The 15,980-nt window shown below is 38.9% G+C and overlaps 1 protein-coding gene and 1 pseudogene across 9 annotated transcripts in view; one reads left to right on the plus strand and one right to left on the minus strand.

Annotated features, from left to right (window-relative positions):
• LOC108608764 (Lipophorin receptor 2) overlaps positions 1-13,429 on the plus strand; it is a 44,480-nt gene extending 31,051 nt beyond the window's left edge. For 7 of the 9 annotated variants that reach the window (XM_089462469.1, XM_089462467.1, XM_089462471.1 and 4 more), the window contains 4 exons: positions 18-122; positions 6,703-6,839; positions 6,904-7,050; positions 11,168-13,429. In XM_089462469.1, coding sequence (XP_089318595.1) covers positions 18-122; positions 6,703-6,839; positions 6,904-7,050; positions 11,168-11,197 — 419 coding nt within the window. In that variant the 3' untranslated portion in view covers positions 11,198-13,429. The remainder of the gene's footprint in view (positions 1-17; positions 123-6,702; positions 6,840-6,903; positions 7,051-11,167) is intronic. The other 2 variants (XM_089462468.1, XM_089462470.1) reach the window with 2 other exon arrangements.
• LOC108621078 (putative transaldolase pseudogene) lies at positions 7,483-8,712 on the minus strand (annotated as a pseudogene).
• Positions 13,430-15,980: the final 2,551 nt, after the last annotated feature.

Raw genomic sequence — 15,980 nt, forward strand, 5'->3', positions numbered from 1 at the left:
TTAACCCGATTTCATAGTTAAGCCCACGCGGCGCTTAAATACAACGGCGACACGCGTCAAAGTCGCGCAGCCGAACCGAACACTCGCCAAACTACCTCAAGATGCGCCCAGTTTACCACCTGGTATGAGCTATATATATTTTTATCTCAGAGGTGTTGGATTTTTGCTTAAGAATTTAGCCATAATAATGGTGTCGGATAATTTAAATATTACTATTTACAGTCCTATATATACATTCTGTGCATAGAGTATCTACCAGTCGATCATCTTTCAGCATCGAGTCTGCTCAGGTTTTGTTTATTGTGTGTATTAATTATAATCCATCACATTGGCCCTATCAATGATGTTTTGCTGCCCTTATAGATTATGCTAATTACTGTCTATTGTTGTTTACTTTTTATTGTTTATCATAATTCATCTATTTGTTAAATGCTTGATTTAGCTATGCCATAACTTAACGTCATATTTTGATGTCCACGAATTATTTACACTACGCTTATGCGTATGTAAATGCTGTTTATTCTCTATATGTATATTTTTTGCCTATCTTTTTCTCTCTCTACCTTTCGGTCTGTCTCTCTCTTTCTCTCTCTTTAATTCTGGCCATTTGTCACGCCAATTTTCTTGCAGCGCCAACACTCACATGTCATCATCATAAATCAACATCAATGATATCGACATAATCACTCAAAATGCACACACGTGCACACGCACACATACACAGACGCACATACACACATACACCAGTGCTGCCAGCTTAGCCTGTTTTCGGCTAGTGCTAGCCTATTTCAATCCATTGAAAATGACTATCGGTTAGAAATTGAGGCAGAGTATACAGAAGTCCTAAGCCTTAAGAGAGCTAAGGAACAGAAGAGACTGTTTGCCTATATAATTGTTCGTATGACTGTCTTTATATCTGTCCATCTCTCAGAAGAAGAACAACAGAAGCTCATTTAAGTTGTCTGTGTATATGCAGCAGTATTCATTCGAAATTTATATTGACGTAAAACGAAGCTAGAATGCCGACAGCAGCAGAGAGTGCTCTCATTGGTCAATTGAAGCTCAACAGACACGATCTCTACCTTGCGTCGGGCCCAGCATTTGAGAGCGACTTCGTGTTTGAGTAAGGGTCGCCCTATATAAAGGGCAGCAGCTGAAGCATTTCTTCAGTCGTCCCAGGCCTGGTGGAGGTGAGTCGTGCAGTAAAGTGAAGTGAAGTGAGTGCAAATATTTAATGGTTGTTCAGGGCAGCATAAAAGACTAGAAGGAATTATTTGGAGAAAGAACAAAGAGGAAATACTTTGAGGGAATATTTGTAGGGAATTCTTGGAGAAAACAATTAGAAAAAATACTTAATGTATATAAGTAGAGAAAATACTTAGACCAAGAAGAAATGCTTAAAGGAAATATTTAGAGGAAACCGAATTGGCGAAATGTTTATGGAATCACAAACTTTTTATTTTTATTATGATGGTCAAAAATATACGCTGCAATTAATTGTTTAAATATATTTGCTACTTTTCGTATTTTTTCTTCAATTTTTCATCCAACCCACGACTCCCATATCCTAGCTATTTTAAGCGTGTTTTTAGCTGTTTTTAGACTCTTTTAGCTTTTTTTTATCCACAAACCAACTATTTCAAGGCTTAACAACTGGCAACACTGATACGTACACACACACACACACACGCTAGCACACTTACACACACACACGCTAGCACACTTACACACACATACACACGCATACACACATGCATGCACAGCCATGTTGCGGGCTTTCACGTAAAACGTACAGAAATATTGCGGTTGTGGGTAGGGTGGAGCATAAACCACCAGAAAGGAAACGCTAGTGACATGTTTAATGGCAACAATGGAAGCCACCCACAACATGATCCTTCCACACACACACACACGCGCACACATGCCCAAAGCTCAAAGGCTGTTTAAGCTTAAGCGACAACCCTATGACACTTACACCCAGCGAATTTCTGCATGCAATTTGTGCGCCAGCTCTCTGTCAAAAGCGTTGACACTGCGGATGCGGATGCGAATGCGAATACGAATACGAATTGCGAGTGCGGATGTGAATGCGAGTGATATATGAGTGGCAGTTGGCTGACGGCCGGGCTGTCTGACTGACTTGTACTCATCGTTGTCCTCGCTCAACAAATCGCCATGAAATTAAATTGTACACAAAACGACATGGACAACAGCGGCTAAAAGGTCCGATTGGGCTGTGCGACCCTTGAGGGGAGCCGGGGGCTCTGGTGGGGCAAATAGTTTAACCAGAAATTCATCATCCGCAACAGCCACACACTCAGTCACATTCATCAGCACGAAAATTGGCACTGTCAACACCTACAGCTGTGCCTGGGCCTGGGCCAACTGAGATGAATGGGTGGGTGATTGCATAAATTTACACAGTGCCTGCAAAAAGTATGCAGCAGACGCGTGCCAAATGCGCAAGCATCGATCTATCATGCAATTCCAGTTGATTAACTCCGCAACAGTTAATCAGTCCAATTAGATTGCAGCTCCGCTTCAAATTTATCAAAAGGCAAGACAAAAAGGAAAAGAAGAGAAAAGCAACAAAAACATCTGCTATTATCTATTGATAACATGACATGAAAGCAACACAAGCAACAAAAGCCGAATAATTTGTATTTGCATGAGATTTCCGGGAGACATAACAGCAACAAATAACCAGAGAGAGAGAAAAAGAGAGAGAGAGACAGAGAGAGAAATAGAGATACACGTACAAATGTTTACTTTTGATGTATGCATAAAAAATGCTGAGCATTTTGGGCTCTCGCTTTTCAGTTTTCCGTTTCATGTTGACAAACAACATTCTTAACAAAACAAAATCAATTTGTCGCCAAGTCGCAGTCGTGTTTCCATTTTAGCCCAAAGTGTAAGCCTTGTATTGATAGCTTGCAGGCCAAACAGATGTTCGTTGATTTCAAAATATATTTATAGCCAGCTGGCTTGCAATAATAAATGTAGTTAATTATGATATGCAGACTAGCTCAAACATCCTTCAGACCGCATTCCTTCCCATCTTTCATCAAGCTCACAGCTCTCTTACACTCCCGCCTTTTATAACACCATAGCGAAAATTGTAATATTATTGTCAATTTGTAGTCCCTAAGAGCCTTCAAAAACGAGTTAAGCCAGTATTTGACTGGCTGGAAATATCCCCTGAATCCCCTGCTCATCCTGCTTAGTCATTCGTCATTCATTTCTTGCTCAATCTTAGATATGCTTTTTAATTGCGCCCTTTCTGTTATTTATCCATCATCTTCAGTCTTCAGCCATTCGGCCATAGTGTATATATAAACATGGCCAGCATTGTTGTCGAGCTCTTGCCGGCTTCTATGACGGCACAAATGAACTGCTTAGCAGTGGGCGACCATACAAAATGCGCCTAATTACGTCAATTTGAAAAGTAAGTGCACAGAAATCATAGAAATAGAAAAGGATAAGGAGAAGCAGAAGCAGAAGAAGAGCAAGTTGAAGAAGCATAAATCGTTAAGCGGCTCAAGCTAATAATGCTACATTGGCCAATGAGCCAGGTCGAAAGGGACTGGGAGAAATCTGAAATAGGATTCCAAGAAAATGACGAGAGCAGTTAAGCACTACGTTGGGAATCGTGGACAGACGGACGGACAAACGGACGGACAGCACAGCAAGTGCTGAGCACTTTGGACAAAGTTTGTAGAGCAGACAGGGTGAGGGTATGGGGCGTGGTTCAAGTAAATAACTATAAACTAGTTAAGGACTATTTCAATTAGATGACCAAGCCAAGGCAACGGGCATGCCGGCCATAACTGCAATTTCAATTAGCGGTTTGTGCTACTTTTTCTATAGCCACAGCCAGCCAACTCAGCCACAGTCACAGTTGCCGCATTTCCTGCCCCTCCTCATTCCTCTCCGCCCCACCGCGCCACTGCCACACTTCAAATTGCTTAATTAAGCGCAGGCAAAGTTCTGCAAATACGCGGCGGACAGCTTGACAGACAGATGGACAGAGAGCCACGGAACCGCCATAAACTTGTGCAGCCGTCGAATGTAACGACTGGCTTTTTAATAGCCACCATATAAAGCGGGTCAACAGCTGTTTGCCAATTTTACGACTGCAATTGGTCAGCATTGTTCGACATCTCTCCGGCGGACGGCCTGGCAAATATTTAATTTTTAATATTATATATATCTATACATACATATGTATATGTGTAAACTGCCTTTATTTAAGTAATCTGGTCACACTTTGTACAAATAAAAACATTGTATAGCTGAGCGCCCATTTGATGGGCTTTTATTTCATTCATTCACGGGCAACTTTTTGTCGCGAATTTTTATGGCCTTAGGGCTAGTAAGAGCACCCCGCTTAAGCCCCTCATATACTCACACACACAGGCACACCTGCTGGCAGCCATTGTCTGGTGAGCTCCTTAAAAACACATATAAAACACATGTGGAGAATTATTTCAAAAATTGTCGAGGGTTGGCAAGAAAAATTGGGGGAACATTACTTTGTTTTGTGCTGCGAAGCAGGCAAATTGCATTTGCTATAGATTAGGGTAGAGGCAATAATATATGACATTTATGGAAGTACATAAAATATGGCAAAGTGGAGCAGCTAAACAACGGCAGCTCGCAAGATGTTGCTCCAAAAAGTTGATGTATTTAAATTTGCGAGAATCTGCAAAAAAACATTTACTGAACATTCAAGTAGACATAGAGAAAACGGGATGATTTATAGAGGTAGATCAAGAGGGAGAGGGAGTGCGGGAAGATAGAGGCAAAAGGGAGAGAGAATGAAAAGAGATAGAAATTAGGCATTAAAAAGGAGAGTTCAGAGAAAAGGCGAGAGAGAGATAGTGATAGGCATTAAGAAAGAGAGATAGTCAATGAAAAAGATAGAGCGAGAGGTATAGGAATAGAGAAAAGAAAGAACGACAAATAGAAGAGAGACAGCGATAGAGGGAGAGTTATGGCAGAAGGAGAGAGAGAAAGAGTTAGAGGTAAATACATACATAAATCTAGATCTAGATACATAGATCACTTTTGAAATCACTGTTCCAAAGCTCTCTATAAACTCCTTTTTATGCTATTAAAATATTAATATAAAATAAAAATATATACAGATTTTATTCACGCTATTTTCTAAACCTTAAAAGTTCCATCTTAGAATATTATGTTTATTACCTAAAACTCGAGTCTTGTTAAGACTTCAACAGAACAATTTAGCACAAGACGTTAGACAAAGAAAGAAACAACAAGGATGCAGGTTCATAAATAGCGGAAAGGCTTTTCAGAACATCTTCATCTGCTCAGAGAACAGCAGCTGTGTAACCTTTTTATATCTGTTTTAAAGCGAATTTAAATTATAGAAAAATAATGAATTCTGCTCTGCTTATAAGACAGTTCGAAAGCAGCTTATAATGTAGCAAAGGCAACCACACATACACCCACACTTACACACACACAGCGTGCAATTAATGTGGCAAATATGCGTAGAGCTTTTCAACTGCTTTTCTTTTGCCACTTGACTGTCTGTTAATGCCGCAAATAAATTGCTAAAGCCCACGTAGCTGCGCAACCTCAAAATTTTCTCCCTAATGGGAGCATTGTGTGTGTGTGCGTGTGTGTGTGTATGTCCTATTTGGTGCTGACAATCGATGCTGTGCAGCTGTTGCCACTGCCAACTTTTAATGATAATTCCTGCTGCTGCTGGCGTTACCATATGCGTCACATTCTCCTTCATGGCGATCCCCAGCAGCGAGCGGCCAGTCTTGAGTTCATGGAAATTGTGTGGCAGGGATATTTTAGACAAGAAATTAAAAACAACACAAAAAGGCGAACAATAAGATGAGGCGACAGCTCGTGCAATGCTCTGCTAAATGCGGCACATCCTTTGCCAGGCGAGCGCGTTTCGCATCCCACGTCCCACGTCCTGTGTCCCGTGTCCTGCTCGCTTAACTTCTGAACAAATTCTAAACGGAAAGTATGAAAACGAATTATGTTGACAGCGGAAAAATCCTACAACTTCCTTTACCGCACAGACAACAACAAAAACAACAGCGAAACTCACAAAAGGCGAAAAGCGTGACACAAAAAGTTGACAACAGTCCGGGAGTCCGACTACAGCGTGGGCGTGGCGTGACAACGGAAATATACGCCACGGGTTGTCGGCGACTTTGTCGCTGCAGCTCACAAAAAAAACAAAATAAAAAAAATAAAAAATAACGAGATATTTTAATTATATTTGAGTTGGACAAACCAAAACCAACCAAAAAAATTCCAATTGCATGAGCTGTGGCTGTGCATTGATGAAAACTCTGCATTTATTCATTTTCTTTTCAAAGCCGTTTTCTGACCAAAAATGAACTGAAATTCCAATTCCAGTATATATTGATTTATGCATTTATATATTGAAATGCTTTAAGTTATTTCAATATACAAAACAATAATAAATATTATAATAAAACAACTGTCAAGTCTTGCAAAGAACTTTTCAATTGTCATTCATTATTCATTCATCATATCTCAACATATTTTTAGCTATTTATGTGTACTTCTATATTTAGTTTTGGTTTTGGTTTCGGTTTCAGCTTGGGTTTTGCCATACCAAAAACTTTATTAATAAATTTATTTATTTATTTATTTATTTTTCTTTTTTATTCCAATTTTTATGCTTAGACAACGCTGGAAACTCTATAAATACAACACATACGGGCGGAGACAGCGCCGAGACGGGGCAGCAACCGGAGGGCAACAGCAAAGCAATAGCACTGGTTATCGTCGGAACTGTTGCATCCGTAACTTTAGTCATAGGCGTGAGTAAATAGTGAACTGTTGATAATATTCCAAGTGGAAAACTAATTCCGTGTTCTTCTCCAGGCCTTCTATTGGCTATTAAGGCAATATCCAAAGCGCGGAAATACAATGAACTTTTCGAATCCCACGTACAATAAGACAACAGAGGATACATTTAGCCTGGAGAAGAACGCCTCCATTAACCGATGCGGCTCAGCCATAGAGGAAGAGGTAAGCGGGTCGTTGGTGACATCTGGGCCAAATCCGAATGATTTCAGCTATATGAGATTTTAAGCTGAAACGGATCGTACGAAGTGTTAAGCCTAAGATAGATCTAAATGTTGTACATAGATGGATAAGTTAGATTTAGGTTTTAAGACCAGGTAGACAAGCAGACAGCTTGAACCGAGAAGGAAACCACATATTAAAATTAAATGAATTGTTTAGCTCTAAGCATAAACTAAGCCTAGTTAATTCGTGTACAATTCGGTAGAAGATGTCGTTAACTGAGTTGGTTCACACTATATGTACATTGTTTGTCGATCAGCGGCCAATATCTGAGTGTTAATTGCCATCATCATATTCAAAGATACCAATTAAGTATTATCATATCAATGTGCTATGAATTATAGTTGTATGTGTGTGTTTACCGAGCCAGTGAGCTTAGAGGCGAAGAGAAGTTTTATTTATGACTGAATAATTTTATGGGGATTACAAAATATTTAGATTTGCAGTTTTCTACATATAAGTGAAATTTTGTTAATCAGAATAGAGATGTTATTAGCTTTTCTAGCTTTACCGTATCCAATGAAAACTTTCGTATGCCCGTGGCTAATAGGTCTGTGGCCATGGCATCCTCGTTCATTAGCCATCTGAATCGATTCTCGTAAACACAGAGCTTCTTGACATCCGCTCGCTTGGCAGCCTCCTCACATAGCTGAAGGGGCAACTCGCTCTGATCATGTTCCAGTTCCTGGAGCAATGCTGGGCTAATGGTTAGTAGATCACAGCCAGCCAATGCTTTGATTTCGCCCGTATTTCGAAACGACGCGCCCATTATCTGCGTCTTGTAGTCAAATTTTTTATAATAGTTGTAAATCTGACGCACTGATATGACGCCCGGATCGTCATCGGGCTCGAATTTCTTAGTGCCCGTGTTTGCTATATGCCAGTCCAAAATGCGGCCCACGAATGGAGAGATCAATGTAACTCCAGCCTCGGCGCAGGCCGCCGCCTGGGCTAGGGAGAAAATCAGCGTCAGATTGCAGTTCACGTAATGCTCTTTCTCCAGGATTTCAGCCGCCCTAATGCCCTCCCACGTAGCGGCCAGCTTGATGAGAATACGTTCCTTACGGATGCCAAAAGTCTTATACAGACAAATCAGTTTCAGTGCCTTGTCCACGCTCTGCGCCGTATCAAACGATAGGCGGGCATCAACCTCAGTGGATACCCTGCCAGGCACTATTTTCAAAATCTCACAGCCAAACAGAACGGACAGATAATCCATGGCCTCCGCCACTTTACGCTCCTGAGATCCGTCCACATGCTTACCATACTCAACTGCATGCAGCACCAGATTCTTGTACCGATCCATTGTGGAGGCGTTGAGTATCAACGATGGATTCGTTGTTGCATCTGTGGGCTTGTACACATTGATCGACTCAAAGTCGCCCGTATCGGCGACCACAGTCGTCACCCTCTTTAGCTGCTCGAGAGCCGACATTTTACGCGACTTTTCGCTCCAGTTCTTTCCCTGCTTGTACACTGAAACAATCGGTGAATTTAAAAATAATTTGTATGTCAGAAATTTGGAATTCATAATTTTAGTAGAGCATTTCCAAATGGTTAACTATGTTGGGCCCAATATTCTGGCAATATATGTCACGTAAATAACTTCAATAATTATGTTAGACATATCATTTATGAGTGTGGGATCTGTAATCACAGCTTAAAGGGTATTACTGCAAAGTGTATTCAGGATTCGGCCAAGCTCATTTATTTTTACTCAGCACAATGTGTTTATGCATAATCCCGTAATCCGACAAAACTTGCACGCAATTTATCCTCAATTATTTATAACTTTTTACACGCGGCGTGCGAGCGAAAAATACAACAACAACAAATAAACCATTGGCCAGAGGCAAATTTATTCGTTTAGCAAATAGTTGGTAAGTCTTTTGGCGAACATAAATAATTGGCCACATTTGTTGTCATCCTATTAGCACATTTATTTCATTCGATTGCAAATTTATAATTTTCTAATTAAATTTATTACCAAATTATGAATGGAAACCAAAAGCGCGGTAACTGCTTTTGTTGGCCAGCTCGCTGACACAGCATTTTGGCCAGGCTAATTGCGTGGATGTGGCCATATCAATTGGCCAATTAACCAATTCTATCAAAAGGGCCAATTAAATTGCATAAATGAAGCGTCAACGTTTGCTTTGAATGCCAATTTGCATTGCAGCCAGCAGAGAACGGACAACGGACAGCAGATAAATGCAGTTAATTTACTAAAATATTTCAAATTTAATTTTAATTTTTGCGTTCGGCTACCTGCTGCCATTTTTAATCAACGTACTTAATTTTACACCAACTGCAGCAACAAAAGCATAATTATACCAAGCTAAACAAAATGTGATTAAGCCAGATTCGGCATTGCGGCTGAATGGCGCTGAAAATTAGCATAATCAAAAAATCAAAGCAAATTAATAAAAAATTTTAGTTGAAAATCTATGTTTATTTGTCTGTGCTATCGTTGAATATTTTATAATTATTTTGGGTTTCTCTGTGACATCCATAAATTACGGGATTTGCAATTTAAAATTACATTATCATGTCTGCAATTTAATTTCGTATAATCCACTTAATGCTTGCAACACATTTTAAATTAATTTTTTTTTTACAACAATAATTTATATGCATGTGTAGAAATACGTTTTTCAAATTATATTTACTTTTATTAATTATCAATTAATATTCAAATAACTGTAAAGGAATATTTATTTACATATACATAGATACTTTTATGAATTTTAAGTATTTTGTTTTTGTGTATATATAATTATACTCATTCACGAAAGTGAATCAGTATATTGGTTTTGTGCAATGTCCGTCTTGCTGTCCGTCCGTCTGTCCGTCTGTCCGTCTGTCCGTCTGTCCGTCCGTCCGTCTGTCCGTCTGTCCGTATGAACGCAATCTATTTCGGCGCTATTGAAGCTAGAGACTTGAAATTTGGAACACATACTCGTGTATATCTCCGATTTATAAAGTGTTAAAATTTTCCCGATCCGCCCACTAGGGGCGTGGCAAATCGGAAAATGCATTTTCCGATATACCAGAAATCATGTTTGTTGAAGAGCTAGAAAGCTGAAACTTGGTATGTAGGTCCGCGTTGACCACCCAAGATCACGAGCTATGGCGGATATATCTACGCCCATTGGGGGCGTGGCAAATCGGATAAAACTGTATCTCCTAAAGTTGTAAACCTAGAATGCTGAAATTTTGCACGTCAGCTAATGGTATGATTCTATAAAGTCTGAAGATAAATTATAAGTCTACGCCCGTTGGGGGCGTGGCAAATCGGACCTGAAGATATAGTGATTTTTTAAATTCTCCTATATTTTGGACACTATTGATGGCAGAGACCTCAAATTTTGTATATATACTCGGACTGATCACCCAAGACCAAAAAGTTTTGTCAGATATATGTCCGCCCACAGGGGGCGTGGCAAACCGCAAAAGTTTATATCTCCTAAAGTATAATAGCTAGAAGCTTCAAATTTGGATAGTTGAGTTACTGGTAGCCTCCTCTATCGATTCCCCAAAAATAATTTTTACGCCTCTTTAGGGGCGTGGCATATCGAAAAATACCCTGTAATTTTCACATTTTTTTAGGGTAAGCATTCAAACTTTGCAGTTAGGGTAACGTTATCTCTTTCTAAAAACTGACCAAAAATGAGGTCTCTACGCCCAGTTGGGGCGTGGCAAATCGGAAAAACCTGTATATTCTACAGTATTAGAACGAAACTTAACTACTAAATTGTTGATGGGATGTGAATGAGTATTCCGCAGTCGGTAACGCCCGACTGCAACGTTCTTACTTGTTTTTTTAATATATATATGATCTCATGAATTTTAAGTATTTTATTGTTATATAAATATAACATTTTAACATATTTAGCAAAAGTATTATTTCAACGAATAGTTACGAGCAATATTTAGTTTTATTTTTAAAACTTTTCACTTTTCTGAGAACTTTAGTTTATTTTAAAAATAATATTTGTTTGCACAACTTTTATCACTTTTAAATTGTATATTATATATTTTTGCTCTCTGCTTTTTACAGACTCCACTTCAGGGCACAGAGGTTGTCTAGAAAGACATGATAAGTAAGCCATATACATATATATAACGAGACATATCCAAGTAGTCTGCGTCTATCAGCAGCAGCAGGCTCATAGCTACAACAACAAAGAACTCCTATTACCAAGTCCTTTAAGTTTAAGGCACCTCACTCAAAGAAACAAAGAGCAAAAGTTTTGCTTAGCAAGTAGTAAGAAGCATGCCAAAAAGACAACAACAAACAGCCAACAATCACTACAACAACAACAACAACAGAAACAAAACCCAGAATATCCACTAGAAATTTCAATTACATAAACTACAAATAGAGCCTCAATAATGAAACTCTTATCTTGGGGAAAAGAAAATACTCAACAAATTCAATTTGTTGCCTAGTTTAAAACTTAATTTTATATTTAAAAATGAAACCACATGAAACACGCCCACGCCCACACTAACACGCCCATAACTAATACGAAAAACTTTGTTCTAGGCGCAACGTTTAGAGATCAACTAAAGAGCGTCAACACACTGACACACACACATACACACGCACGCTCGCCCATCGCTCTCTCTCACACACACACCACACCTCACGCACCCACACATTTGTATGTACCTTCACAGTCCCGCACGCACACATACACTCACCGAAGCGAGACATACACACGCTCAACATTTCGTTTTAAGTACATGAAATATATTGTAAAAAGTTGAATGTTTAAATAAAAGGAAATATGAAGTCAGATAAAAAAAAAAAAAAAAAAAAAAGGAAAAGAAAAATTTAATGAATTAGTTTAGATAAATATGTTTTGTTAATGAACGAATTTTAAGAGTTAAAGTAAAATAAAACAAAAATCTGGTTCAAGTTTAGCAAAATATTTAAAACTAATTTTGTATGTAAATAAATTTTTAGAGCAAAAATAAAAATTAAACAAATTTTTCGAAATATTGAGTAACTCTATAAAAAAAGGGGAAAACAAAGAAACATATATAATATTCTGCTCGTTCTGTTTACTTTACTTCGTTTATTCGGGTATTCTAGAAAATTTGCTGTGATCAGTTTTAAAACTTATAAAGAGAAAATTATTATTTCGCAATTAATTTTTAATTATGTAGAGCTTTTTGGAACACGTTTCTCATTTATTTAGTGTTTAGCATATATTTAAAACAAAAATTAACATTTTATTTATTGAAAAACAAATAGTAATGAAAGGTTATTTAGGTTCCTATATTAAAACCGATGCAGCAGAAATTGGTAATTGAGAAATATTTTCAAACTATTTTAAATATATGTAATAAATTTTAACAATAAATATCTTACAACTGAATCAAATGGTACATGTGAAAAAAATAACTAAATAAAAATTAATATTACTAAAACATAAATGAAAATAATAAAAACTTATTGTACAAAAAAATTATTCAAAAATAAAGTGAACTCGTAAAGAAATTGCAATGTGTAAATTAATTATTTGGATAACATAGAAATTCTACAAAGATCTGAATAAAGATCTTAGCATTCTATTCATACAGATATAACATTCCAAAAGCAAATTTTGTAAGCTTATTTATTTATTTCTTTGTCAAAGATATATATGCAAGAGCACCATTATGTCTTATCAAAGAAAGAAATTGATATAAGCTTTCAAATTTTTCATTTGAGTAGTAAATTGCCTGGGTGTATTGAAACGATTGTCCTTTAAGCTGCGATTCAGTCCACAGTCAGCAAGTTAAGCCGTCTGACAACTGAGCTCACAACTTAATAGCCTTGACAGCAACGCCAGCATGACTCTTGGCTTACAAACACACACACATACACACACAGAGAGGGAGACATAGACAATGAATTATTAAACGCCATCGGACAACAGCGCCAATTATTTCACATGAGGGCGCATCAATACGCAATGAAGACGCAACGCTTAAATGGCCAACAGAGCGAAGGGGAGCGAGGGAGAGCGAGATAGAGTGAGAAGGGCAGACTAGGCCATTTGTAGGACGGTAACAGATATCAATGGCAACCACACAGCAAGCCTGGCCGAAATTAACAGATTGCATATCAGCTAAAACGGCGAGCCTGCACTCACTAATGGCCATAACACACAAAGCAATTCGGGGCCGGCCGAAGAGTATTCAGCAGTATTTTTAATTTCCCCCACGAGACGGCAGACGGTAGCCAATAGTCAAAGCTCGGCTAATGTGTGTATGTGAATGTTAGTGTGTGTGTGTGTGGGTCAGTAGTGCGGCCGAAAATTTTGGTTAATTTATGTGCGCAAATTATCAGCGAACCGTCCGGAAAAGTGAAACGCAGCGATTTTTGTGTCCAAATGCGATTGCTGTTTATACCCTAGAATAATTCTGAACGGGTCTGATAGGTCAACGAAAATAGAAGCTACGACTAATTAAATGTACTCTTATATACTAAAAAGGTAGCTTTTATTTTTAAAATGAAATCCTAAAAATTTAATAATAATGAAAATTATAATAATAATAGTTATAATAATTAATTTGAAATACATGAAACAAAACAAAAAAAAAACAAAAACAAAAAAATAGTATTTATTTATTATTAAAAAGTTTCAGATACGTAAAATAAAATAAATTAATGTAAAAGGAACAAAATATTTTATATATTTACTACTTACAGAAAAAATATATAAATAATTATATACTATCAAAGTGCTTTATATATTTTTTCCAACAAAAATAATTTTTTTTGGAATACCCTAAAAACAAATAAAAAAAATTATACCATCCAATGCAATATTTTCGTATACTCTTTACATAAGAGCTGCATATAAAGAGTGTTTTCGAGTCGGACAATATCGACTCGTCCAACTCTGTCCTTTTTTATGCTTATACCTTTCGATGCCTTAATAGTTTGTGATTTATGTGCGGGTGCCATTATGTTTGTTTATTGTCTGAAATCCTGGACGACAGGCGATTGTCAACGGCTGGGCGCAGGCAGTAAGCCGCTTACAGCAATTTGATTTGCCATTAAATGGACTTCGCATAAATGAACTGCCATAATTTCATCGGGTCCTTAACGTGTCTCTAAAGTGTGTGCATGCAGGCATATTGGAGCATGCAACCGATGCTGAATGCCAGCTACATATCTCTATGTATGTATGTATATGAGGCAAGCGTGCAGTGGCCAAATCTACAATTCAGCTGGAACAGCAGACATTTTCGGTCGGTTTCCCGCCGCAGGCGCTACACAGCAGCAATTGCTAAAGCGAAAATACACAGTATATATAGAGTACATATAGCCCTATCTCTCCTCTCCGCTGTCGGAGCTCCCCAGGCACCCATTTTGGTATCCAATGAGGCGCAACAACTGCTGCTGTGACTGTGGCAAAGAATGTGCAATACGGCAAATGTGATCGTCTATGCATGTGTGTGTGTGTGTGAGTGCTTGTGTGTGTATGTGTGACTTATGATGTGAGCAACATGTCCGACCCCGGGCCAACTGTACTGCACTCTGTTTAGAGCTGGGCAGCCAGCGATAACAAGTTGACTGCCAACTGAAAAGCGAATCAGGCATTGCATTGCTTAGCATTTATCAAGCGCCCAACTTTGACAGTCGAAATTTCCCTGGAAAATGTAGGCAATATGTGTAAAAGGTTCGAAACTCGTAGGGCTACGTCGAGGGGCAAAGTTATCGCTAACAATATTTGGAAATGGCATTTCGAGTGCCAAACTTATCGCAGAGCTGTTTCATGTGATTATCGTCGTTTGCAGATTGTTAAAAGTAGTAATTTATTTGTACAAGTTATCGAAACTTTTATTTATTTCTTATTTCCTTAACTGCAACATTTAGCCAAACTTTTTCATCGATCTACTTTCAACTGCAACCAAACTGTGCTGCCACATAGAAGTAGAAACTAGTTGAAATGCACAGTGTCAGCGTAATTAACTCGATTACACAAGCGCATTCGCAACAAGCGTTTGCCAATAGATCCCATATCGCGCAGTGCACTGTTGGCTTGTTATCGCAGCCTTTGTTTGACTGTACCCCGTTAGCTGGCCAGAATTTTAATTACAGGGCTGAGCTCCATCCGCTTTTGTCTATTGGGGTCCGCTATTCTGCATAAGTGGCCAGTTTCCCTGGCCGTGGCTATCGAGAACTCGCATATTATCGGCAGCCCCTTGCAGTAGCATGCAGCATGCAGCATGCGGTATGCAGCATGCGGCATGCGAGCATGTTTGTGCAGCTTTTCAATGCGCTGCTGTTTTGTGGAGAGACTGCTTGTTGTTATTGTTATGGTCGTCAGTGCCCTGAGGCTAGTTGCATGCCACTCGCACACAAGGTTAGCCAACAAGTTCATACGCCAAATATGCTGCGAGGGGACAGAGAGAGCGGGAGGGTGGGAGTCTGTATGCGGGTTGTTACAGTGGCTGGCCAGCCCGCTGCGTCTTACACATGGCACAGGTTGTTTTGCTTGTTTGCACCACGTTCTAAATAATGGATATGCATCGTGTGTCACACATTGAATGCCCCAGCGGTGAGTGACATTACATGAGATGGAGCCCGGCCCGGCCGAGCCGAGCGGAGCCAAGCCAAGCCAAGCCAAGCTGAACCGAAACGACGCCCGCAAATGTTTTCGGAATTGTTAATGTAATTATGGGTGAAAGCCGCCGCAGCCTGGCAGGGAACCACAGTTTCAAGCGGCCAACTTAGGGGCTAACCAAGTTAATCAAGTCAACTCGATAAGCGAATGTGTATATGTATGTGCCTAGCGTTGAGTTTAAAACGAATTTGCAGAGTCATTGGAGAGCTGAGCTCTGGCATCAATTTGCCTAATTGCTGCTCG

The sequence above is a fragment of the Drosophila arizonae genome, chromosome 2 (assembly GCF_054131065.1).
Source record: "Drosophila arizonae isolate 15081-1271.41 chromosome 2, UAZ_ARI_1.0, whole genome shotgun sequence".
Taxonomy (NCBI): Eukaryota; Metazoa; Arthropoda; class Insecta; order Diptera; family Drosophilidae; genus Drosophila; species Drosophila arizonae.